The 27,068-nt window shown below is 42.8% G+C and overlaps 1 protein-coding gene across 1 annotated transcript in view; it reads right to left on the bottom strand.

Annotated features, from left to right (window-relative positions):
• Window positions 1-5,644: 5,644 nt before the first annotated feature.
• ACTR8 (actin related protein 8) overlaps window positions 5,645-27,068 on the bottom strand; it is a 40,445-nt gene continuing 19,021 nt past the window's right edge. Inside the window, exons 7-13 of the mRNA XM_082264910.1 lie at window positions 26,570-26,702; window positions 24,473-24,626; window positions 21,194-21,289; window positions 17,978-18,118; window positions 10,366-10,627; window positions 8,515-8,678; window positions 5,645-6,019 (exon numbers count right to left, since the gene is read on the bottom strand). Coding sequence (XP_082121036.1) covers window positions 5,876-6,019; window positions 8,515-8,678; window positions 10,366-10,627; window positions 17,978-18,118; window positions 21,194-21,289; window positions 24,473-24,626; window positions 26,570-26,702 — 1,094 coding nt within the window. The 3' untranslated portion in view covers window positions 5,645-5,875. The remainder of the gene's footprint in view (window positions 6,020-8,514; window positions 8,679-10,365; window positions 10,628-17,977; window positions 18,119-21,193; window positions 21,290-24,472; window positions 24,627-26,569; window positions 26,703-27,068) is intronic.

The raw sequence follows: 27,068 nt of genomic DNA, 5'->3' as shown, positions 1-27,068 counted from the left end.
GAAAACAACCATCTTTGCAGCACTCCACCAATCAGGCCTGTATGGTAGGGTGGCCAGACAGAAGCCACTCCTCAGGAAAAGGCACATGAAAGCCTGCCAGGAGTTTGCCAAAAGGCACCTGAAGGACTCTCAGACTCTGAGAAACAAATTTCTCTGGTCTGATTAAACAAAGCTTGAACTCTTTGGCCTGAATGGTAAGTGTTTGGGGGAAACCAGGCACAAAAGACAAAGCATGGTGGTGGCATCATCATGCTGTGGGGACGTTTTTCAGTGGCAGGAACTGGGAGACTAGTCAGGATCGAGGGAAAGAGGAATGCAGCAATGTACAGAGACATCATTGATGAAAACCTGCTCTAGAGCGCTCTGGACCTCAGACAGGGGCAAAGGTTCATCTTCTAACAGGACAATGACCCTAAACACACAGCCAAGGTAACAAAGGAGTGACTACAGGACAACTATGTGAATGTCCTTGAGTGGCCAAGCCAGAGCCCAGACTTGAATATCTCTGGAGAGATCTAAATGCCAGGATGCTCCCCATCCAACCTGATGGAGCTTCAGAGGTCCTGCAAAGATAAATGGGAGAAACTGCCCAAAAATAGATGTGCCAAGCTTGTAGCATCATACTCAAAAATACTTGAGGCTGTAATTGGTGCCAAAGGTGCTTCACCAAAGTATTGAGCAAAGGCTGCGATACTTAGGTACATGGTATTTTTTTTTTTTTTTTTATTCAATAAATTTGAAAAGATTTCAAAACAAACTTCTTTCACTTTGTCATGTTGGGGGATTGTTTGTAGAATTTTGAGGAAAATAATCAATTAAATTTATTTTGGAATAGGGCTGTAACATAACATTAATGTGGAAAAAGTGAAGTGCTGTGAATACTTTCTAGATGCACTGTATGCATGTTTTTTTTCTAGTAACCCAAACCTGAACTTCTCTAGGAAAGCATATAGACTGCAATGGACTATCTGCAGTCTCTAATGACATGAAACACCCACAATGCTCTTTGTATACAGAGACCATGTGATTCTAGAAGTTATGTTAAAAGGACTTTAAGTGTAGATCTTTTCAGAAAGGCTTTTTTTCACTATAAAGAGTAATGGTTATAGTTATGGTTTTGGCTTGGCCATGCTGACATGTGCTCCACTGATTCGCGAAAAGTATACATTTTAATAACATGTCTATAAGACCATAAATAGTGAATGCGTCTTATTATGTATTTACTGGAACATTTAGCCCAAAAAAATGAGCACGAAAATCTCACTCACTGATCTAGACTTGACATAACCTCAAGGTACTGATGTCGGGGACGTTGACACTTTATGTTCCATTGGCTACAGTTAATAGTTAACCTTCAAACTGAAGCGTTAGTATCAGGATTGTAAAATCACGTTTGAAGAGTGTGCCGATGACCAGTTCAGTATCGCAATATCAATCCAAATTCTTCTAATCTGACATTTTATAGTCAATAAAGTAATAATACATTGGAAAGCAATTAAAGGTAGTTTTTCTGCTCTTTCCTTCCTTCAAGGGAAAATATACTGTTTACAGAAATTGTTACCATTTAATATTGTAACCTTTATTTGAAAGTCATTTTTGATTTAAAGAGATTTAAAAGATTTTCGTCTGATGTTCCATAGTTTGACTATTGTATTTAAAGCAGAGCTAAACTCTCTCAATCAGCATTAACTATTTTTGATCCTTAAACCTAAGTAAAAAGACAGAAAGGTGCATTAAATTTGCTGGTTTAATTTCTTCAGTTACTTCGTGGTTTCTGGTATTGGCCAAAATGAGGTCATACATCCCAAGTGTCTTCACATCCTTGGGCCTGCATGTCTGAACTAAGGGCAGATGGATTACAGGAAGTCAATGCTACATGAATCATCTGCCCTTAGGCTGGGTTCACACTGGTGCCAATTGAATGCAGGTTTCCCTGCAACCAATTTGCAAGTCAGGAAACTGTGACCGACTCTCAATAGACAGCTGCAAAGCGGTTTTCAGAAGAGTCCAGTGCTTCTTCTGATCTGCTTCAGGTCCGAATTCAGCCAAAAAATTCAGGCCAAAATTGGACCTGAAATGGTGAACAGGGATGCACTAGACCCCTGCTGCGAGCCGCTCCGCACACAGTGTGAACCAAACTTTACTCAAGATGGTCACGGCTAGAAATTCTAAGGGGGTGTTTTTCAACAAAATAAAGCATGGAGACATGGATGGATGGGTGAGTTTGCTGTGAATATTAAAAGTGAATTAAAATGTGATTTTCAATTTGTGGCGCTCAGATACAATTTTGTTCTGCTTTAATATGGATATGTTTAAATGCCTCCACTATTGGTTACCAGTACGTCAGGAAATATCATCATCATCAGCTTAAAGAGGAGCTCCAGTCTCCTGTGTAAAAATTAAAAAAGTCACCAGCTGCAAAAACTGTAGTTACTGACTTTTATTAAACAGCACCTCACCTGTACCAGGATCCAGCGATGTGCTCACCCCAGCCGTTTTTACCTCTCATCTTCTCTCCCAGCATCTTAACTGTGGACACCCAGCTGTGACAGCTTGCGGCTTTACAGCCGGGTGCCCACTGCACATGCATGAGCCGTGCAGCGCATTGTGAATAGTCCCGCAGTCTTCTGGAACCTGTCACTTGTTGCAGAAGACTGCAGGGAGGGAGGGAGAGGGAGAATTTCCGCTTTCCAATCACTTAGGAGATTGGAGCCGAAGTGGGTACCTGTCAAAATCGGGTACCTGCTCCCCCCCTTAAAAAGTGGCATTACTGAAAGAAAAGCAGGGGAGGAAGCCTTAAAGCGGAACTTCCTCTTATGGGTGGAGCTCTGCTTTAATTTGGCTATTTACTGGCCCAATATTTGCAAGAGGTGCACTGGGTTTTGAACACTGGTCAAATGAACAGGGGTAAAACAAACACAAGAGGTAACAGTTCAATTGTGCCCATTTTTGCACACAGATTTCCAATCCTTCATTGGAGTGCAGTGTGGGGGCTGAGAGCATGGGTGGGGGGGGGGGGGGGGGAAAGCATAAGGGGAGCCAGGTGAGCACTAGGGCAGAGAGCACAGGGGGTCTGGAGAGCACTAGCGGGGGGGTCAGAGATAGCACTGGGGGGGGGGGGGCAGGGAGCACAGGGTACTGAGAACACAAGGGGGGGGGGGGGCGGAGAACATGGGGGCCAAAGAGCACAGGTGGACCGGAGAGCACTAAGGAGGGGGGTCAGAGAGCCCTGACCTGAGGTGGCTGGTGAACATGGGGGGAGCAAAGAGCACAGGGGGGCCTAAGAGCACTAGGGGAGGCCCGGAGAGCCCTAGAGGAGGCCCCCGAGAGCACTAGGGGAGGCCCCCGAGAGCACTAGGGGAGGCCCGGAGAGCACTGGAAAGCAGTTGGGGGCTGGAGAGCAGTGGAGGGGAGCCTGAGAGCACGGGGGGGGGGGGGCAAAGAGCACTGGGGGGAGAGCACTGTGGGCTGGAGACGAGTGGGGGCTGCCTGGAGATCAGTTGGGGGCTGGAAAGCAGTGGGGGGGGGAGAGTACTGTGTCCCAGAGAGCACTTGAGGGCTGGCGAGCAGTGGGGGGGGGGGGGCCTGAGAGCACAGGTGGGGGGGGGGGCAGAGGTCATGGGGGCAGTAAAAGGATAGGAGGACCAGCTCCATATACAGTGGAAGAATTAATCTCTCAATGTTTCTCCTGCAGCCCCTGAAGGCCTGCAGGTGGGAGAGAAGAAGGCTTTCAGGGGCTGCAGGAGAAAAAAAGTAGAGATGGTTTCTTCTACTGTACAGTATATGGAGCTGGTCCTCCTATCCAGAGGCACTCACGGGGAGCTGCACTAACTTTCTCTCCTGTCCAGCACCTCCTCCAGATCCCCTTCCTCTTCATGGTCACAGGTCACGTGACCTGTAGTTTCCGCCCCCCCCACCCCCAAGCTCAATGGCCGAGCTGAATTGGCGGCCGGCCGCAGAGAGGCGAAGTGAGTGGCGTAAGAACAAGAACATGTAGCCCCGGCCCACCAGGCAAGTGCCGCTGTGCCCTATGGCCAGTCCGAGCCTAGTTCCAGCACTAGAAAAGGCTTTTGGAGGACAAGTAGATATCCTTCTGCATTGCTCTTAGGGGCATCTGACTTTTTTTTTTAAACGCTTCTAAACTTCCATGGACATATTGGTGTTTAGAGGAGTTTAGAGAGTCAGGGGCATTTAGAGGCAAGAAAAAATACCTACTGCCAATGCATTCAGGAAAAGCAGTATTTTGGCAGAAAAACCGATTGACACATGTGAACACGTGTGAACGATGGACACGTTTATTATTATTTACTTAATTTCAAAACTGAACTCCAGACAGATGCAAAATACATAATTGAAAGCAGTTCTGAATTCATTAATACATCATAAAATGTATTTTTTAACATAAGCAGTAACTGAATATGACTAAATACCAGCCATCCCCGATAAGAAGAGCTCAGGCTGGGAGAAGTAGAAGGACAAGATGTCAATATGGTGTGCTGTAGTGCTCATGTGCGAACACTGAGCATGCTGATAGGATGAGAGAGCAGAGCAACAGAAAGAATGTGCTGCCTCTCCTTTCACTGTCCAGTCACAGACTGAGGAAGAGACAAGATTTGTGTGACTAAAGCCCCGTACACACGATCAGATTATCGAACGATCGGTCGTCCGTTTTTTGTGGCATGCTAATCTGATGTGGAAAGTGAAGAGGTTATTTTCATACAAATTTTCCCGTACGACAGAATTCTACTTCAGAAGTGATGTCATGTGTTGGATTGCTTTGTATGTGTTCTTTGGTCTCTGAGCATGCCTAGTCTTGCTCTTAAGATTTTTTTCTGTCGAAATCTGTACTAATAAGAAGAAAATCGGATATTGTATTACGGACGACAAAAATGTTATAGCCTGCACATCAGGATTTTGTCAGCCGAAAAGTCGCAATCGGCTGTCGAAAGCACCATAATAACAATCCGAAAATCGACAGATGGGTCGCCGGATGAATTTTCCCTATAGATTTTCTTATCGTGTGTACGGGCCTTAAGGCCGGGTTCCCATATGTGCGGCCATGGTTTCCAGCCTGGGGTTCGCTGCATTTCTGTTCGCCGGTTCAGGTCCAAATGTTTGCCTCAATTGGCACCTGAATTGTACCCAAAAATGCACAGGATCCTTTTAGAAACGCCAGTGCAGCCGCCTCGGGCATATGTGAACCGGCTCCATTGAAAACCACATCCAATTCACACAAATGTGAACTTTAGAGTCTCTAGAAATTCTAGAGTCCTGTAACAAGTATGCATATCAAGAGTCACGACTTCACTGGCTGCATGCTGCTTTGGTTTAGTGACTCAGACTACTGAACTCAGAAAAAAACAGATATGCGGTTCTTTTTTTAGAAGGATGTCAGCAACGTCATCCCCCATATTTCACTTAAAACAGGTTTCCTTCAATAAAATGATCCAACAAGACAAATCATGGAATGATCATATTTTTGTAAATGCTTCCATAGTTTTAAAAACCATACAATTCCTGCCTCCTGTTTTAAATTTGTTTGCATTTCATTTTTCTAGAAACATCGAATAAGTCAAAAAGAAAAGAAAATCCCATGCTGCCACCTGCAGTCAATTCAACTAAATGCACGCATAACACACAAAGGTATAAAACACTATTTATTTATTTCTTTTTTTGTGTGTAACTGAAATGTTCAGTCAGTTTTATGTAAAAAAATAAACATAGAACATGTTACAAGGGCAGAAAACCCCACTCACATTTCCTCATATCTGCTGCTAGGCAGACTAGAATATATTAAAAGTTTGTCCCAGTTACCCATTCAGCCTATAACTGGATTATCCACAGCTGCATTTATAGGAAACTGGGTCCATTTAAATCACCAGACAAAGGCAGCTCTCTCCCGCAACATGCGCACTCCAAACCTCTGCCATTCCCTCTGGTATATCCACAGCTCCTGAGTGGTGTCCAGACAAGAAAGGACTGCACCCCCTTTCCAAGCAATCAGCCGTGGGTCCATGTCCTATGGGTATCAACACAGGAAAAAAATTGTTATTTTCCAACAATGGGAACACTACATTAACCACTTAGTGACTGAGGGTAAAACAAATGTTAATGCCCAAGAACAGTTTTGCAACTTGGACGGGTTAGTAAAACAATACATATCATAACAACTACTTTGTGCATCCAGGTGGATTATACCTTGTTTTTTTTTTTTTTCAGGACAAATTGGACTTTAATTTGGTGTTAAATGGTAACAGATATTGCCTGATTTTATTTTTTATTTTTTTTTTTAATCAAAGAAAGACTGGCCCAAAATAGTAAAAAAAAAAGCGGAGTTCCACCCTAAAATTATACTTACCTCCATCTTCTTGCTCCGGGGGTCACCTGAAAAACAAATGGATAATCGCAATTTTTTTTTTTTTTACTTACCTTGTTTAGAAGAAAATATACTTACCTTTCTTCCTCTTCCTCCCCTCGGCGGCCACGGCGATTCGTCACTTCCTGGCATGCAATGATTCCTGGGAGCTGAACATCATCGCTCCCAGGAATCAATGCGCCTGCACCGGCCCCGACGTCAGTTCCGGTGCAGGCGCGTCATACCTTGCTAAACAGCTTCTGGGCATGCCCAGAAGCTGTGCAGGGATGACGCTGCGGCCCCGGAAAAGGCGGCGGGGCCGGTGCAGTGCATCGTGCGACCGAAGAAGACGGAAGAAGACGCAGAAGAGGATCATGCTGGCTTCAAGCTGCCCACACCTGAGATGGCAGCGCTGGACAATACATTTTCAAGGTAAGTATTTCTTCTAAAAGGTAAGTGCATCCCGGGACAGATCAGAGGCTAGCCATTGTGGAATGTACTAGCCCTGACTGTCCCGGGGGTATTTTTATTAAAAATTTCCCAGGGTGGAACTCCGCTTTAAAGTTACATTGTAGTTGAGGTTAAATAAAAACAATAGTCCATCCAGTTCAACCTGTGTAGGTGTGTGTGGACGTATTCATTTCCCATACCCCTGAATGTTTTGATCCTTGAGATGTACGTCCAAGAGTCTTTTAAAAGTAGCTATACTCCCCGCAGTTACTTGTGGCAGAGAATTACACACTCTTGTAGCCCTTACTGTAAAGAACCCCCTGCTTAGCCGGAGGTTAAATCTCTTATCCTCTAAACGCATTGTATGGCCTCGTGTCCTCATGCATTCCTTGCGACTGAATAGTTTTTTTTCTATGCACAGATCCCCGTTGAGGTATTTGTAAATCGCCATCATGTCCCCTCTCAGGCGCCTTCTCCGGGGAGAATAAACCAAGCGCTTATAAACACTCTTCGTAATTAAGGTCCTCCAATCCCCTAATAAGTTTTGTTGCCCTTCTCTGTACTCTCTCCAGCTCCAACACATCCCTCCTGAGGACTGGCGACCAGAACTGGACAGAATACTCCAGATGCGGTCGGACCAGTGATTTATAAAGTGGAAGGATTATAGTCTTATCTCTGGAATACATCCCCCTTCTTTATGCATGCCAATATTCTGCCGGCTTTGGCAGCTGCAGCTTGACATTGCATGCTATTGCTAAGTCTATCTTCTACTAAGACCCTCAGATCTTTCTACATTTTTGATAAGTTAGCTGTATATTTCTTGCTATTACTATAATTTACCAACAAAGAACTCAAAAGAAATTATCTTGCTCCTGGCGATCGTAACAATAGAAACAATGGTGCGGATTTTACATAATTTTTTTCCTGCCTAAAAAAAAAAAAAAAAAAAAAAAAATTGACAACTGACACTGATTTAAAAAAATGTTCTTTTAAAAAAATTCTACCAAAATATACTGATCGTGACTTTGGACACCCAACTTTGACCTTAACACTAAACCTGGCAAACCTCGATCTAGCTATTTTTTTTTTTCCTTGATTTTTTTTATTTATTATTTTATTTTTTACACATATTTGCTTACATATTTGCTCTGCAAGAAGAGAAAGATGCAACATATCACAGGCTCACAGTGAGGCTATTACAGCGATCAGGTGAGAGTCCCGGGTCCAGATCGCTGGTGGGAGCCCGGCCTCTGTGATGGGACCACACCGCACAGAGAGACACACATATGTGGCCCTACAGATAAAGACCCACTTCCCTGAGTCTGCATATGTGTATGGCTGTCAGGAAGGGGTTAACAACGTTTCTCAAAAAAATGTTGAATAATAAATCCAACCAAAAAATAAATCCAAGGAATAAAAATGATAAAGTACACTGCCTGTGATACCTAGGCTTTTCTTATGGCTCCACACCATTGTTTACCTTTAACCCCATCAAATCTCTACAGGAAACTACAGACATCAGCTGCAGAAAGTAGCCCAGTCAGTTTTATTTTTAAGGTTTTTGGGCAGGTTGGTTTCAATCTGTGTCCCTGCGACTCTTGAAAAACCCCTTCTCCTACTGGTCATTCAATATCAGAGTAGAAAATAAAATTTCTTATAAAATCACATACAATCAAGAAGAAAAAAAAATAACTTCTAAAATGTGTTACCTTTGGTCTGGTAATAACCTCTACGTTTTCCACAACTCTTCTAAAGGATGGGGGCATCTTGTTAAGTATTCGGTGTTGCAAAAACTGCTGAGCCTTGTGAAACATTAACCCTCCTCCCACCACCAAGATGGAGCTGTACATCTTCTTTTTGGTGTCATCTGAAGCTAAAAGCAAAGACAAAGAAGTGTATTATTTAAAGTTGAAGATAGAGTCTTGAGAAATAATCTATTTATTTAGCACATATAAATGTATTATTTTTTTATAAACTAAAACATACAGAATTTTTAAACATTTTACAGAATTTTACAAAAAAAAAAAAAAATGGATGATGACAAACAGTTCTGTAAAGCAGACCTTCTAGGCTGCACGCTCTCTGAGGTGGACTGTCTGTGAGAACAAGTGTATGGATCTGAGGCTTCATACACCTTTATACACCAATCGCCTTCTCTTAGAGTAGGGATTCCCAAACTACGGCCCTCCAGCTGTTGCAGAACTACACATCCCATGAGGCATTGTAAAAATCTGACATTCACAGACATGACTAGGCATGATGGGAATTGTAGTTCCTGAACAACTGGAGGGCCAAAGTTTGGGAATCCCTGTCTTAGAGAGAATGAAGAACGAAAAGAGAAAATGAGCACAGCAGCCATGCAATGTCAACATTGCTTGAAATCATTTAGGTAAGCCGTGGAGAAGCTATCTTTTGTGGGAAACCCAAAAAATGCATGCCTTCTGAAAGTCCGCTCAAAGCTAAAGAACTAGAATATACAAGACTGACTGCAACCCAGATACTGACAAGGCCTGTGCTTGCTAACAATAAAAGGTCCTGGTCCAATTCTAGTCAATTCACATTGTTGTAAAACAAGCCCTGATGAAGTGGGTGCTCTTGGACCGCCAAAACGCATTACTTTTTGGATTGAACCCCTGATTTTTATTGGAATAAAGTTGTACCTGGACATGGTGGTGTGGCGCTTCAATTTTTGTTACATTACTTACAAGCCAAGGAGGCCATGTAGATCCTCTGTGGTGTAGAAGCTGCTTGTCCTGAAGAAGGAGCGGTTCACGCATGCTCCAAAACCAGTTACCGCCCCCCCGCGTCATCACGTTCGTGCGGCCCGCCAGTGAGGTATGCGCTTCACTGCTGCCTCTATCTGACCGAGTCCCCTGATTGGTTCTCCCCTAGTGTCATCTCCCGGCTGCTGGCCAGCCTCAGGGACAGAAACACTGTGGACCCGGAAGGACGACGTGCTATGAAGATAGGCGCTTACCTCCATGTAAGTTTTTAATATGCGTGAATAAAATGATTTACATCTGCTACACTGAGTGGCGCCTTTCTCTCTTTTCTGCATATTCGAATATACAGTGATTGTGAAACAAATTTCCATGACTTTTCCAAAACTTTGTGGGTTAAATTATTTTCCAAAACTTTTCTAGGCCTGGAAATTGCCATTTTAAAATTCCATGACTTTTCCGGGTTTTTCAAGACCATACGAACCCTGTCTCTATCACGGTTATGGACAGAGCTCTAATCAAAACTAAGATGCATGGACTAGGAGAGGGCAGGGTCAAAGGCAGCAACATGAAGGTCGATCAGTACTTTCATTCTAGGAGGTCAGCGGTGCAAGAGTGCTGTGCAGGGGACCGTATGCAGTGTTTGGAGCTGCCTGCTTTTCATAAATTGTAAGGCCTTAAAACAATCCCCACTTTCAGAATGTATTCTAATGCAAAATACAGGGGGGCACTAAATAATAGCTTGGTACAATCATTAAAAATGTAACATGTTCTTTAGTAGTTTGGTGGCAAGCAAACCCTGTTTGGGGGGTGGGGGTTAGGAAGAAATAAGAGACTTACCACAACAGTCAATACTATGAAGAATTGCTTTATCCAGTCCTAGAGCTTTTCCTTCAAACTGTGACACCATGCTTTTCCTAGAGAACAATGTGGATGTGGACTCCTCACCATCATTCCCAGGCCCCATACAGTCACTCTGAGATGGTCCCAGGTCTGATTCCAGCATGTGCCCTCTTTCAGAGATATCCATGGCTTGACTTCGAGAATCTTCATACATCCCAGGCTTGGGCATGGCTTTGCGTTCTGCAGCTGCCTTCGAAGACTAAAAAGGTAGCATAAAAAAAAAAAAAAATATGTTTAATATATATATATATATATATATATATATATATATATATATATATATATATATATATAGTGTGTGTGAGAATAATGGCAGGGTTATAAAGTAATGGATACCACAATTTTAATTTTAAATATTAAAGAGCAATTTCAGGGGCGTGACTTGCAGCTCATGAACTAGGACGTGCGCCAAGCTCTCTCCGCCGGTGATCCGTACAATTATCTTGACAATCTGCTCCTGTGCTTGCCACTTCGGACCCTATCTACCTACCGATGATCCCCGATGCTGTACCTCCCCTTTCTGGCTCATTATCTCCTAGGGAAATAATGTTGCGGCGAGGCAAGGAGCTCCAGATGGCAAGGGACCATGTGGGACAAGATGGCGGCCGCCCGCTACGCTCGGCCAGGGAGGCAGCGATGAAGCTTTTTGCCAAATCCACTGGCAAAGATACTCCCATCAAAATATACCCTTACCCTGAGGAGCCTGGTAACTCTACATCCATGCTGACCAAGCCGGATGATACCTGGCCTGAGGATACTGCTGATTTTCCAGCATGGGACACCGTGAGTAATGCAGCCCCTGACACTGAACATGGAGAACACAATATGCCTGCCCCTGAACCTACACTGCGGGACATCCTTACTGCAGTCACAACCTGTAATACAGCCATCACTGACTGATTTAACTTCAGAAATAAAGGGGGTGAAGTTAGAGATTCATTTGGTAAGGCAAGATTTTGTTTTGGACTTTTTGGGTCCTCGCTGATTGTGAGGGCCAAGGTTTGCAACCTGCCTGTCATTCTGGAATACTGCTATTCACTATATTTTTTCTACTCACCTGTGCCATTTTTTTTTCCTACGAGTACCTCATTGCATTTGGTGCGTAATAACAGGCCTCACCATACCTCCAGAGGGGGCACTGTGACTGTGGTTATATTTATATATAATTTTTTATTTGGCTTTTTATCCTTGTGGCCTACTATTCATTTTGTCTTATATGGTATTTGAATCTCTTGCAATTGATAAACCTACTGTTTTTTTTTTTTTTTTAGAGACTTATACACCTCTAAAGTTCACCCTACAGAGGAAAACCTAGAAAGATTTTTAGATCAATGCTCTCTTCCACGGATTAGTCAGAAGGATATCCACGTGTTAAATGCTCCTCTTACACTGGAGGAGCTTTCACTGGCTGCAGCTCAGATGGCTCAAACTGGTGAATTGCCGGAATCTATGAAGAAGGCGATAGTGGTGGCCATCCCAAAGCCTGGTAAAGACCCTCTACAACATGATTCTTACAGGCCTATCTCACTGCTTAACTCAGATGTTAAAATATTGGCTAGAGTTCTGGCTAAAAGACTGACGAGGGTCGTCACTGGACTGGTGCATGTTGACCAGTCTGGGTTCATCCCGGCCAGGTCTACTGCACTGAACATAAGACTGTTCTTAAATATCCAACTTCCAGTGGGTAACCCTGGAAACCGCGCCATTTTCTCCCTCGATGCTGCCAAAGCTTCTGACAGCGTAGAGTGGCGATACCTATGGGCAGTGTTACACAAATTTGGGCTAGGCACCACGTTTATATCCTGGGTATGTCTAGTCTATAATAAAAAATTGAAAGAAAAAAGTATTCACAATAGTGATACCTCTAGCGCTTGCTGTTCCCTAATGGAAATACATATATTTAAATAAGTGCTAAAAATTCATAGTGAAAAATTAAAGAATACAAATATAATAATGGAAATAGATCACTTCAAAATAATTGTCCATCCAGTGTGTAGTGATAATCAATCAACAATTAAATAAATCATTAAAAATTAAAATTAATAAAGTCCAAATCCAATGTGTGTAACTAAAGTGCTGGTGCTTCCTTTCCCGTGAAAATAAATAAATTGCCCACTCACCAGATGCTGTGGGTCCTATATGTCTTATGACACTAGGACCAATCGTGCTTCAATAAGAAAATCCTTTCCAGGTTCGGATTCCCTCTCCCTGGATATGGACAGGCACTGCGGTTAATCTTCCACCATGGGATGAGTCTCCTCCAACCACGGGCCAATGAATGAGATGTAATCCCTGTAAATCACCTCCAATCACAAGCCGTGATGGGGGAATAAATGGATAGTGTGGTATTGTTTTTCCAAATTTTTTATTACACACACTAAAATTAACCGCACACTCAACGGTATAAATCCATAAAAATCCAAAGGGGATAAAAAAACAGGTGTCTTACACTTCCACAGTTCCAATAAAATTGCAGCAAAGTGAGGAAAAAAAACGTGCTCAATCCAAATAGTGACAAACAAACAGGACAGGATCATCATACATGTGTGCTTGGAGAGTGGAGAGCGGTAGTTCCGGTTTGCGTTCCACTCAAGCAACATATGACGACACGGCGTACGTTCCACCTAAAGCGTTTCGTCATTGGTTAGACATCTTCTAACCAATGACGAAACGCGTTAGGTGGAACGTACGCCGTGACGTCATACGTTGCTTGAGTGGAACGCAAACCGGAACTACCGCTCTCCACTCTCCAAGCACACATGTATGACGATCCTGTCCTGTTTGTTTGTCACTATTTGGATTGAGCACGGTTTTTTTTCCTCACTTTGCTGCAATTTTATTGGAACTGTGGAAGTGTAAGACACCTGTTTTTTAATCACCTTTGGATTTTTATGGATTTATACCGTTGAGTGTGCGGTTAATTTTAGTGTGTGTAATAAAAAATTTGGAAAAACAATACCACACTATCCATTTATTCCCCCATCATGGCTTGTGATTGGAGGTGATTTACAGGGATTACATCTCATTCATTGGCCCGTGGTTGGAGGAGACTCATCCCATGGTGGAAGATTAACCGCAGTGCCTGTCCATATCCAGGGAGAGGGAATCCGAACCTGGAAAGGATTTTCTTATTGAAGCACGATTGGTCCTAGTGTCATAAGACATATAGGACCCACAGCATCTGGTGAGTGGGCAATTTATTTATTTTCACGGGAAAGGAAGCACCAAGTTATTAAGGAAGAAGCACCAGCACTTTAGTTACACATATTGGATTTGGACTTTATTAATTTTCATTTTTAATGATTTATTTAATTGATGATTGATCACTACACACTGGATGGACAATTATTTTGAAGTGATCTATTTCCATTATTATATTTGTATTATTTAATTTTTCACTATGAATTTTTAGCACTTATTTAAATATATGTATTTCCATTAGGGAACAGCAAGCGCTAGAGGTATCACTATTGTGAATACTTTTTTCTTTCAATTTTGCACCCGCACTTTACTAGCAGCTGCATTTAATTTATTATCACGTAATTTATTTATTTATATAAATCTAAACCAGGTTATAGATACCACCTCTCTGGCGCGCTAATATACACAGTATATTTTTTACTAGTCTATAATAACCCTAGAGCACGTATTAAAATAAATTACTCCCTCTCAGAGCCCTTCCACTTACACAGAGGTACCAGGCAGGGGTGCCCTTTGTCGTTGTTGCTCTTTGCCTTGGCATTGGAGCCACTAGCGGAAATGATTAGAAACTCACCCCCCTATTGTAGGATTTAAGCGAGGCACTAGGGAAGATAAAATCTCGCTCTACGTCGATGACGCCTTGTTGTATTTGGGAGATACCACAGGCTCTTTGTCAGAAATAATGCAACTTATTGAACAATTCGGGGAGTACTCAGGTTTTGCCATTAACTGGCATAAGTTGGTTCTTCTTACCTTAGACCCACTTAGCGCAGCCTTATCTGATGATTTGTCTCAGATACAAATGGTCTCTTCTTTTAAGTACTTAGGCATAACGGTGTCAAGTGACCCAGAAGATTACATCTCTTTAAATTGTAAACCTTACAAAAATTTAAAAATAAATGTGACAGCTGATGTACACTACTGCTTGCGGTTACCAGATGTGTTAATCTCACTAAAATGATATGGGCACCCCAACTACTTTACATTCTCCATAATTTACCCGTGTGGATACCTAACTATTGGTTCCGTAGAATAGATTCACAGTTCTGAGCCCTCATTTGGAAGAAAGGAATAGCCCGGATAAAACTTGACATTTTACAATACCCTAAAGAGAAGTTTGGAATGGCTGTCCCACATTCACAAACATATTCTTTTGCTGCTCAATTACAGATTGGGACCTGCCTTCCTCTGTAGATCCCTCTAAAGGCCTACTGCTAAACCCACATACTGATTACTCAACATTATCACACATGAAAATTGGATTCCCTGACATCCCTTCCCACTGCCCTACACTTCAACTATTGATAAAGCTGTGGAAATCTGTTAGCCTGTGAGATCCAATCTCTGTCTGTCTTTCTCATACGTCACTATGGAAAAGCAGACTTTATATAGAACTGGAGAGACCTGGAAACTTCCAAACTGATAGCAAGATTGTGGCTTTCTCCGCAGTCCCCTACACATGCACAATGGATCCAGTCGGTGAATAACGTTGTTCGAGAAAACTGGATTTTTGACTTATCGTAAAATCCCTTTCTCTGAAGTTCATTGACAGACGCAGCTCCATATTCTTCTTGACCATTGGGTTATTCTGCCCCCTACAGGAGTAGGACACTAGGCAGGAAAAATCTTTATCACGCCTATGGGGCAGTCCCTGCAGGTATATACCTACACACTCTGCTATAGGATTCCGTTTTGTCGCAAGCAGTGTTTAGAAGAAAAAACCCCATCCCACTCAGAAATAGAGGGGCGGGTGCTGCGTCTGTCAATGAACTTCAGAGAAAAAGATGTTACGGTAAGTCAAAAAATTTAATTTTTGTAAGAACTTACCGTAAAATACTTTTCTCTGAGTCCTCTGACAGTCGCCGCCGCTGCCCCTCTGGTTTTTTGGATCTGGGGGTTATTGCCTTCCAGTACTGCTTGCTACAAACTGAGGACCAGTGTTAACTGGATCAGGATAATGGCTGGAGTCAGCCCCCTAGAGGTGTGTCTAAGTATAGAAAAGTTTTTTATATTAACATTTCTAACAGCCTAGCTTACTCCTGCAGAGGGCGCCATTACCCACTAGTGAAGGCTAATATGGATGGGCGCCGACTGTCAGAGGACGTAAGAGAAATTCAGTTTTCTCTATCGTTCTTTGACAGACGCAGCTCCATATTCTTGACGATTAGGATGTCCCAAAGCAGCATTTGCATGAGGGGTGAGAAAACAACGCAGAAAAGAATGTAATTTCCCAAAAAGGCTAAACTTAGCCAACCGGTGTACATGGAGCTCAACCAGGAACAACTGGAGCTCACCTAGAAAAAACATACACCCTCAAAAGAGAAAAGTTTCTTTTTACACAGCAGCCTGCAAAACCTTGCGGCCAAAAGAAGCATCAGAAGATGCCAATACATCTACTTTTGTAGAAATTTTGAACGTGTACAAACGACCAAGTTGCCGCCTCGCAAACTTGCATTACTGACGCATGATGGCAAAAAGTCCAAGAGGCACTCAGCGCCCTAGTAGACTGCGCCTTCACAGGGAAAGGTGGAACCCGACCATTCAGTGAATAAGCCTGTACCACCGTCTGCCTGATCCATCTGGATATGGTTGCAGCAGATGCAGCCAATCCCTTTCGAGGTCTTTCCGTGAGAACAAAGTCTGATTTCCTGAAAGGTTCAGTAGCCACCAGGTAAACCCTAATTGCCCGAACCACATCCAAAGAATGCAAGGCAATTTCCTTGGGATGCTTGGGCTTAGGACAGAGTGAAGGCAGCCAACGCTGTATGTTAGCCTAGACCAACAAGGCCCACGCCTAGGGCGGCACTTTGCAGGGGGGGGGCGTCAAAAAAGCTTCCCCGCATGAAAAAAAACAGCCTCCTCCTGCAACGCTGTATCTTAGCCTAGCCCAACGAGGTCCAGGCCTAGGACGGCACTTTGCGGGGGGGGGGGGGGCCCTATTACACGGTACTTTTGTGTCAGCAACACAGCTTAGGGTCCATTTACACCAGCCACTGCATTGGTGAAGCCTAAAGAGGAAGGGGTGTAGTTTGCAGATGACAGAGGGGGTCTTAAACAGGCAGGAAGGGGTGTGGCCTTGGCAGTAAGGGGTGGGTCATATTTAAATTAGGGGGTGCATGAGTTTAGTCAGGCCTAAGGCAGCACAAAACCTAAATAAACCACTGTACACAGACTATCTTCACATATGTATAGAGACTCCACGTTTAAAGCTAATATGGTGTATTGCATGCACATTTGATAAGATGTATATTTTGCTATCTGATTTAGTTATAAGGGTGTAACTGATTGTCTGTGCATTATGTTACCTTGCATCTTCTCAATAAAACATTATTTGATTAAAAAAAAAAAAAAAAAAGAAGAGCAATTTCAGGCTGAAACCAAATCTGAGTGGATAATGCTTGCTAACAAAGAATGCAACTGATTTATTCAGAAAGTTCCATCATCTTATATTAGTAGTTTTGTTAACCACTTGTCAACCACCCGCCGGCTTTTTACTGCGGCAGGGAAGCTCGGCTGCGTCCAGTCATGTAGTACTACGTGACTACTGTGTTTAGACACAGCGGGAGGCGGGCCGTGGGAGGAGAGGCGGCGATCGCCGCCTTCCTCCCGTGATCGTCTGGGAAACAAAGAGAAGATCCGCCTGCTTATGTAAACAAAGCAGGCAGATCTTCTCACTGACAGGCAGGGACAGATCAGCAGTTTCAGCTGTGCTGAAACTGCGATCTCTGTGCCTGTAACCTAACCCCCCCCCCCCCCCCACACACACACACAGTCTGTAAGCATTAGGCATACATTTAACCCCTTGATCACCCCCAGTATTAACCCCTTCCCTGGCAGTGTCATTATTACAGTAACAGTGCATATTTATAGCACTGATTACTGTAGTAATGTCACTGGTCCCCCCCAAAAGTGTCAAAAATATCAGTTAGTCTCTCTCAGCTTACCAATTACATTCAAACTTCCAGCAGAGGTCTGAATCAGATTTGGTGGCTGTGAGAAAGGTCTTAATGCCAGTATTTTCTTTTTGATTTATCCGGCTTTCTGTATGTCAGAAACAGTAGATAAGCCTGTAGAAGATGTGTTTTGGGGGGAACACATCCATATCATAAGCAAGGGTTCTCAGTTTACCAACAAAAATAGTGGTATGGACGAGTGACCACAATGCCTGGATATAAACCTCTTGAGCATGTAAGCCAACAGTCCCCAAACTACAGCCCATGGTAAACCATAAATCAGCCCCTGCAATGAGAAGACCCTGTGCCTAAACTTTCCAATAACTACACTGAGAGGAACAGAGAAGGTCTCCATGTTCTAATCTTGATAAAGTAGAAGGCTAGCATAAACAAACCTGGTCCTGTTTGCTTTGTGTGGCCACCAGGTAATGTTCATCGTGAGGATCTTCTGGGTCTCCCGGTGATCGATGTTGCAGACAGGTCATTTTCTGGCCAAAGATTCCAAATGTGGCTGGGTAAAAAAGAGCCATTGGGGCCTACATCATAAGACACACAAAACATGTAGCTAATGAAAAATATTTAACACCTGGCCAAAAAAGGCTAAAGATTTAGAAAACTAACATGACTTAACCACTTGCCTACTAGGAACTTTCATTCCCTTCCTGCGCAGACCAATTTTTAGCTTTCATTTGGTAATATGTAATCACCACTGAGTTTTATTTGTTGCTAAACAAATATAAAAAGACCAAGAGATTTGAAAAAAAAAAAAAAAAACCTTTTTTAGTTTGTTAAAAATGTTTGCAAATAGGTATTTTTCTCCTTCACTAATGTGTGCTGATGAGGTGCTGATGGACCTGCACTGATGACAGCGCCCTGTATACATGTCCCTTGTCACACTTGCCCTTTATCGCCTCTTCTTTCTACACGCTTTGACAGCCCGAGGAAAGTACTGCCGATAACTGGCAAGTCTGTTTACATTGTGATCAGCTGTAATTGGACACAGCTGATCACATGGTAAAGGACCGCTGTGATGAGTCCTTCACCGCGATCTTTGATCAACTGCGTCCAAAGGACACAAGGTTTACAGAGCACGCCGGAGCCAGGGGGGCACACAAAGGGCTCATATGGCAAAAAAAAAAACTGATGGGGTTATAAGCCTCCCTTACTCTATCCAAAAAGAACAAAAAAAAAAAAAAAAAAATTTTGCCTACAGTTCAACTTTAAAGGATAAGTTCACCTTTAGGAACGTTTTGAGGGTGAAACATGTAACATGTTTCCGATGCTGCTGCGGCTGTGCGATCCCCTCCCTGTGACAGCAGTACTGAGAGAAGCTCCCTGTACTAGCGGTCACTTTTTGAAACCAGCCCATCCACACAGCCACGTCATTCATTCACACAACTGTGTTTTGTGAGTGAACTGCAAGCCCCGACATCGTTTGCGACTGTCGGCTTGTAGTTCTCAATAAATTACCAGAGCGCTGTGGAGTAGTGATCAACGGATAATGGTTTTTCGTTGCTGATATTTTGGCCATTGCATATTGGTATCAGCTGATATTTTCATACATTTAAAAAAAATGTATTTATTTCTTTTTTATTACTTGACAGGTACTCTTGTGGAGAGATCTGGGAGTCTAGAAGGCCCCAAACCCCTCCTCTGTGCTTAAAAGCATTCAAAACTCCAAGTTTGGCTGTTTGAATGCTGTCATTTTTTTTAATCTGGCACCAGTACCCGGAAGGGACGTCATGACATCACTTCATTGCTTATCTCTTTAATTTGTACATATGTGAGTGGCATATTCAATAACATTCGTAAACGGAATTATGCTATGTGACATCATTTTATCCTTACTTGAGCAATATTTGGAATATTGGCAATATCAGCCTGTTCCGGGGCTGATACAGATATATCAGGAAAAGTCAATATCGGCCTTGCCGATAATCTGTCGATCCCTACTGTAGAGTGCCATGGTAGTTCGGAGGAGAGCTGCATGGCACCAGCAATCTGCTGATTGTTGGTGTAATGCTTTACAGGCTCCAAAACACATTTTTTTTTAAAAATGCAAAATAAAAAAAAAAAAAAAAAAACGCATTTATTATTTTACTCTAAAAAGCGAACTTATCTTTTAACAAGAAATATTTCACAAAGTCAGCTTGTAAATGTCCTATTTTAACCTCAATTTTTCATAATTAAAATAATATTACGATATTCTGGAAAAAACTAAACAGCTTCTAGGTAGGGTAATAAGTATGAATACATTTATGACAGCACAAAGGCAATTTTACTAATGTGATTCATCCTATATTGTTAATTCCCCTTCCCAAAAATCTAAGTATATATTGAGAACAGTACTGTAAACTTTATGGTTAAATAGGACTAGCTCAAGCACTTCTGAATATATTATATATATATATATATATATATATATATATATATATATATATATATATATATATATATATATATATACATACACACCAATAGTCCTACTGAGGTTTTCTCTGCAAAAGCCCAAAGTTCTCTGTTGCTGTGTTATAATAGTTTCCTATGTACCCAAACATGGAACTCTAACCCTCGGAATAAATTGAGCAACGAGGCAAGTGCGATATTCCTAAAGCGTAACTAAACCCATCAATTTAAAAGTGCCAAAAAACAGTTACATTCCCTGAATGCCAACTGTTACATTTGCTTGCGCTATCAACCAAATTGTCAAACCATCAAAAGGCTGGTGTCATAACTGGTCACATGTGCATCACTATGGCATTGCAGCTCAAAGAGTCTAAGATGGCAGCTTCCTTGGCTGAAGAGAAAAAGAGGGGTCTAGTTCCACTTTAATAAGGAAAAAAAAAAAAAAGGATTAAATTCTTTCAAAGAGAATGTGTTATCAAAATACAAAAAGCCAATAAAAAAAATGTAGCAGATATAAAACCAAGCCACCTCCTGGTATTCTAAACCATGAGTTGTGTCCATATGTTCCAAAATTCTGCAAAGCTTTCACACTTCCTGCCAAAGCTCACCTGCCCTTTTCTGCCTTTAACATTCTTACCAGCTACTGGAGGTAACTCAGATATTACCTGGAATTTCTGGAGCTTTGCATGTCAGAGGAGTTTGAGGTTCAACTAAATCAGAAGGGCTTGTGAGGTACCTGCAGGTTTTTTTTAAATGTTTTTTTATTTAAATGGAACAGTCTTATTAAGAGCTTTTTTTTTTACCTATGCGTGTGTCCACATACAAAAAAAAATAAAAATAAATTATATTATATTTTATACACAGTATATATAGGCAATGCATGTCTTTTCCATTCCATGCATTGTGCCAAGAGTCAGGTATGTTTGCATAGTGCTTGTATGTACGTTAAAGGGGGCATGACAAATGAATTCACTGCACAGCACATAAAATGTATAAAAACAAATAAATGTGACGGATACTGGAGACACCACGATCTCTGACTACTCCCCAGACTCTCCTCAAAATCTTTCAAAACCCATTGACTGGACAAAGAATGCAAGCATAAGTGAATACAGATTGCAAAATACTACTCGAACAATGAGTGCAAAGAAATATCTACACAAACTACAGATTGGTTAATTTTATTTAGAACCAGTCGTTCTTACCTGAAGTTTTTCATCTCCAAGTCTCATTTGGTACAGGAGGGCTGGAGCATCAGGCCGTCTGACCTGAAACTCGTGATCTTTCAGTCCACAGATATCCTGTAGTAAATAAACATGGCTTTATTCTATGTGAAGGCAACCCTAAATCTTTTTTCTCATTGTATACCAATTTCTTGAAGCGATTGTAAAAAGGATCAATTTTTTTTTTTTTTTTAACCAGTTGCCGACAGCCCTAAAACAGATTTACTGCTACAGGGCGGCTACTCTGTGCAGAATCATGTGTATATATATATGCGATTCTGCACTTTCAGATATGGGGCGCAGGTTCGCTGCTTCTGCTCTGATTAGTCACAGCAGAAGCCGGCCCAGTGGGTGCCTGCTAATGGATGACTGCCGGCAACCGCTGAACGGCGAGGAGACACACCGGACAAAGCTCTGCATTGGCAAATGTCCAGTCAGCAGGGATGTGCTAGATTTTGTTTCCTTGCAAAGCAGGGAATAAAATCCAGCACATCCCTTAGTAAAAATAGCACACTGTGTACACAACACTGGTTAGGCACACATTTTACCCTAGATGTTTAACCCCTTCCCAGCCAGTGTCATTAGTACAGTGACAGTGCAGATTTTTAGCACTGATCACTGCTGTACTGGTGAAGCGCAAGTTAGTGTCATATTGTCTGCTGCAATATCCCAGTCCCGCTATAAGTCACTGATTGCCGTTATTACTAGTATAAAAATAAATAAATACAATTCCGAGTATATACACACACCATCGTTTAGAGACACTATAACTTTTGTGCAAACCAATCAATATATGCTTATTGGGATTTTTTTTTACTAAAAATATGTAGCAGAATACATATTGGCCTAAATTTATGAAAAAATTTGATTTTTTTTTTAATTGGATATGTTTTATAGCAGAATGTTTAAAATATTGTCTTTTTTTTTCGTAAAAAAATAAAACCCAATGGTGATCAAATACCACCAAAATAAAGCTCTACTTATGTGAAAAAAATGACACATTTGGTAGCTTTGTAGAACCATGCAATAGTCAGGTAAAGGAACACAGTGCCATATAGCAAAAAAATGGCCTGGCCATGATGGGGGAGGAGAGTAAATCTTCTAGAGGTTGAGTGGTTAAAGCAGAACTATAGACAAAACTTTCTTCATTTTGGATCGATTAAGGGAGGATTTAACCTGTCAGATTTTTTTTTTTCCCGATGTGTGTCCCATTGAGGAGATTTCCCTTCACTTCCTGTCCCATAGCCAAAGAGGAAGTGAGAGGAAATCCTTGCAAATTAATGGAATTCCTTGGAGAGCACCAGAACTAGTGTCCCTAGTGAAAGATTTGTCCTCTATTATTTTTCTGGGGATAACCCAAAATTTGGGATTTTCTTTTACTTTCAATGACAATGGTAAAACATGACAAATAGAGAGGGTAAATCTTAACAGGGACACAGACAGCAATTAAAACTGACAGATGTTCTAATCCCTCTCCACTCTAACCAAAACTGCGAAAAAAAAAAATTTTGCCCTTAATTATACTTTAAATACCAAATATGTTATACTTGCCTGCTCTGTGCAATGGTTTTGAACAGAGCAGCCTCAATCTTCCTCTTCTGTGGTTCCCCGCTGGTGCTCCTGGCTCTCCCCAACCCACTGGCGAGTGCCCACTATAGCAAGCTGCTTGCTATGGGGAAACTATTGCAGGCTCGCACCCAAGCTGGCTCTGTGTGTCCATAGACGTACAAAGCATGGCTCGGTCCAAGTCGTCACTGTCTATGATTGACAGAAGCAAGTGACTCTCACAGCTGTTTCTGAGCCAATAAGGAGAGAGTAGGGATGCACCTAAATTTCGGCCACCGCAATCAACGGCCGAAAATGAGCCTATCCCATTTCGGCCGATAATGGGTTAACAGTGCCGAAATTAATATGGCCGCCGCGAGGAAGGAGGAGGGCGCAGCGCAGGGCAGGTTTTAAAAGTCCCGCCTCTGGCCGGCCGCCCGCCTCTCAATGACGTCCCTACTACTAGATGTGTGCATGAATGAAGGGACATACCAGGCGAGAGGGCGGGGCGAGCCGCCGCTAATAGATAGAACTATGTGATCCTTCCCTGTCAGCTCAGCGGGACTGTGTGTGAAATTCTGTGAATGAGAACTGACCTGACACCGGGTGGGGGGAGCGGCCGCTAATAGCTGTAACTATGTGAGCGCTTCACTTCCTTGTCATGCGGGTATCTCCTGACAGGGAAGTGAAGCGCTCACATAGTTACAGCTATTAGCGGCCGCTCCCCCCGCCCGGTGTCAGGTCAGTTCTCATTCACAGAATTTCACACACAGTCCCACTGAGCTGACAGGGAAGGATCACATAGTTCTATCTATTAGCGGCCGCTTGCCCTGCCCTCTCGCCCGGAGTGTCAGGGAATTGAAGAGAAGTGAAGGGCTCACATAGTGACCGCTATAAGCGGCCGCTCGCCCGCCCGGTGTGTCAGTTCATTCATGTACAGATCGTAGTAGTAGTGACATCACCGGGAGGCGGGCGGCCGGCCAGAGGCGGGACTTTTGAATAATGGACACCGTGACCGGAGGAGCTGAGTGAGTAGGAGAGGGACGCTGAGGCTGATGCGGGGGGGGGGTGATAGCTGAGGATGCTTACCATTGGTATTTGTATCAATTATGCAGCATGAGGGGGTTAATGTATTGTCACTGCTGCATTAGTGACCAACAAGTGGTAGTTAATTAACCCCTTTGTGCTGCATTAGTGCAACCAGTATCAGTACAACCAGTGTTAATTAACACTGATACTGGTTGCACTAATGCAGCACAAAGGGGTTAATTAACTGCCACTGGTCGGTCACTAATAGATGAGTGACCAGCAGTGACAATACATTAACCCCCTCATGCTGCATAATACAAATACCATTGGTAATTAAATCAACCTATTGCCAACCCGTCACAGTACATATACTATGACAGGGTGGCAGCGACAGGTATACGTCGCTGCCTGTTTTTGGCGTATGCCCCTGTTCTATCTATTTTAAAATTATTTGGGGGGAAAAAGTCATTTTCGGTTTCGGTTTTCGGCCAATGGCATCCTGCATTTTCGGTTTTGGCCCAAAATTTTCATTTCGGTGCATCCCTAGGAGAGAGAGAGCAGAGGGTGTCTCTGCTCTCATGCATGGCTCTGAAACGAGATAGACTTGTAGGTTCAACATGAAAAATGTAATTAAGAGTTTTCAGATCAATTGTATTCTTGTAATTATATATATTAGGGTAATTTTACCTGGTCCAGATGTGTGAAAGTCTCTTTAAGTTGCTGCAGGAGAAGGCAGTCAAGTAAGTTAGTTAGCTGGCACTCCCGGTATGGGAATCCTGCTCTCTGCATGAGCCAAAAGAAGCAACGGGTAACATCTGATCCACCATATGCTAGACACAATCTGAAGAATAGAACAGTCAGGTATTTTTTCATTTTTATAATCATAATTATCTACTGAATTTGCATCACTAACTTAATTTAACACTGGCTTTTACTGACCACATTATTTAGCAATGATAGCTTTATTTATACAGTACTTCACATATCAAAATTCCAGAAGTAAGAATAGTTAGCTCTGCCTGACTGCCACCAATCATACATATTCACAATTCAGAAAGTTTGAATCTGAGAGCTTCCTTGAACACATATGAACTACATTTTGTCAGTAGAAATGCCAGTTCCTAGAACTAACCCATTGGGTATGGTAAAAGGATAAAAAAAATAAAAATAAAACAACTTTCAAATAAAATAATCTGATTGCCTGTACTTGCTAAATTATATTCTTGCAAATAAGTCTACATGGGGTTTTCTCTGAGCCAAAACATGGCAGAGAAAAACAGGTGTAGATTTCAATGCTCTGGGCATCTTTAGACCAGAGTATCCATTAAAGTGGAAGTAAGTTTCCATCCATTGTTTGTACCTATAGGTAAGCCAATAATAAGGTTTACCTATAGGTACTGTAAATATCTCCTAAATGTGTGCCGTTTAGGAGATATTTACTGTATTTGCAGCCGATGAGGTCATCAGCGCTGATCTTCTGAAGGATGGCCACTCGTGCCATTTCTTCAGAGCCCTGTGACATCACGCGGCTCCCGGCAACCGGAAGGAAGACGGGTGAAGATGGATGCAGCCTCCAGCGGGGACAATGAAGGCTTTGTTTGCAAGTAAGTTTCACATAATGTGCTAGTATGCAATGCCTACTAGCACATTATGCCATTGCAGGTCAGAAAAAAAAAAAAAAGCAGCGTTTACTTCCTCTTGAAATATGCTGGTTTATAGACACATTGGGGGAGACTTACTAAAACTGGTGCACACAAAATCTGGTGCAGCTGTTCATAGTAACCAATATGGTTTTAATTAAACCATTTCGATGGAGAGGGGTTTTGTCTGGAGCGGTGCCCGCCTGGTTCCTGGTATGGTGAGTAGCTGCCCCCCCCTCCCCCTAGAGGGTTTTAGGGTGGACGTGGGCCCCCCTCCTTGGGACAGTCGGACCCCCAGGTCCCTCTTCTGCCCGCATGCACCCCTCCCTTGCAGAGTCCTTCATCCTGCCCCCCCATTTCCACATACGCTGGGGCTGTTTGAGTGGTCTGGGCACTTCCCTGCAGAAAGGGGGGCAGGGCCCTGACTGGTGATTGCGGCCGGGGGGGGGGGGGGGGGGCGCCGCTGGGTAACGGACACAATTGACTGTGCGGGGTGGGGAGTCTCAACCATCTATCCATGCACTGGAGTCCCTTGTGTCTAGGGTGGAGGTGGCTTGCGGGCGACAGGCTAGCAAAAAGCACCCCCTGCCTTCCCCCGTCTCATGAGATCCTGAATCCGTTTCGGCCATTGCAGACGTGGGTCACCCTGCTGGGTCTGCAACCATGCACCTGAAATCCAGGAAAAATCCAGGAGGAAAAAATGTTCTATCTAAAAAATTGTGCCAGGACCAAAGATCCCAGCAAGGAACTAGGTCCTTACTCCTGAGTAGGCAGAAAAAAAAAAACTGAGTGGCTATAGCAAAAAGAGGGAGTATACCCCTGGGACTGCCCATGGGTGTAGCCAAAAATATTTTCTGCCTAGTGCCCTACTCCTATAGGGGGCAGCATAACCCAATGGTTATGAATACCAGGAGGTGTGTCCGTCAATGAGCGAAAGAGAAACAAACGTGCACCTTTTCTTTTCCCAACATAGTGCACCAAAACACACCAAAGTTTGTTGCATGTGTTACAGCGACACAACAGTATGAATAGGCCATTTAGGTTTCTTCATCAACTCTGTTGGATTATATTCCCTTTAAAATAAACATTTCAGTCCAGAACGGAACCCACATTTCCCCAGCTGTGTCAGTAGTCCAGTAGTTACCTGGTGTTTCTATGAGATATTCCGTCTTCCACACAGCAAACACTGGTTTTCTGATCCCCAATATCAACAACACAGGCGCTACTCAGGCCACTCCCATACACTGCGCACACCGACTCCTGAAGAACTATAACACCTGCAACAGAAAATCCTTCAACATTTAAATCGTATCTAAATCCAAAAAAAAAAAAAAATGTTTTGCAGCTTACCAGCTTAAAAACATAATGGCTGCTAAAGTTCACGTTTTTACTTGCTTCTTTCCCCTTTATTTTACCTGGTCATCTTCCAGGGCAGCTTATGAGAAATATGGAGGCTCCTCCCACCTCGCTGTCCTAAAAGACTACTTGATAGAGAGTAACTGGTAAGTCTAACTCTGGTTATTAAAAAACGACTGTGCAGTTAGCACTGTACGATTGTGGGAACGCTTACTCACTATACTGTATCTATGAAAATAATTTTGTCACCCTAGGCCATGATGGCAAACCTTGGCACCCCAGATGTT

This window comes from Pelophylax lessonae, assembly GCF_965119305.1.
Source record: "Pelophylax lessonae genome assembly, chromosome: 8".
Classification (NCBI taxonomy): Eukaryota; Metazoa; Chordata; class Amphibia; order Anura; family Ranidae; genus Pelophylax; species Pelophylax lessonae.
Note: the sequence above shows the minus strand (reverse complement) of the source record. Positions and strands in the feature narration are given on the sequence as shown.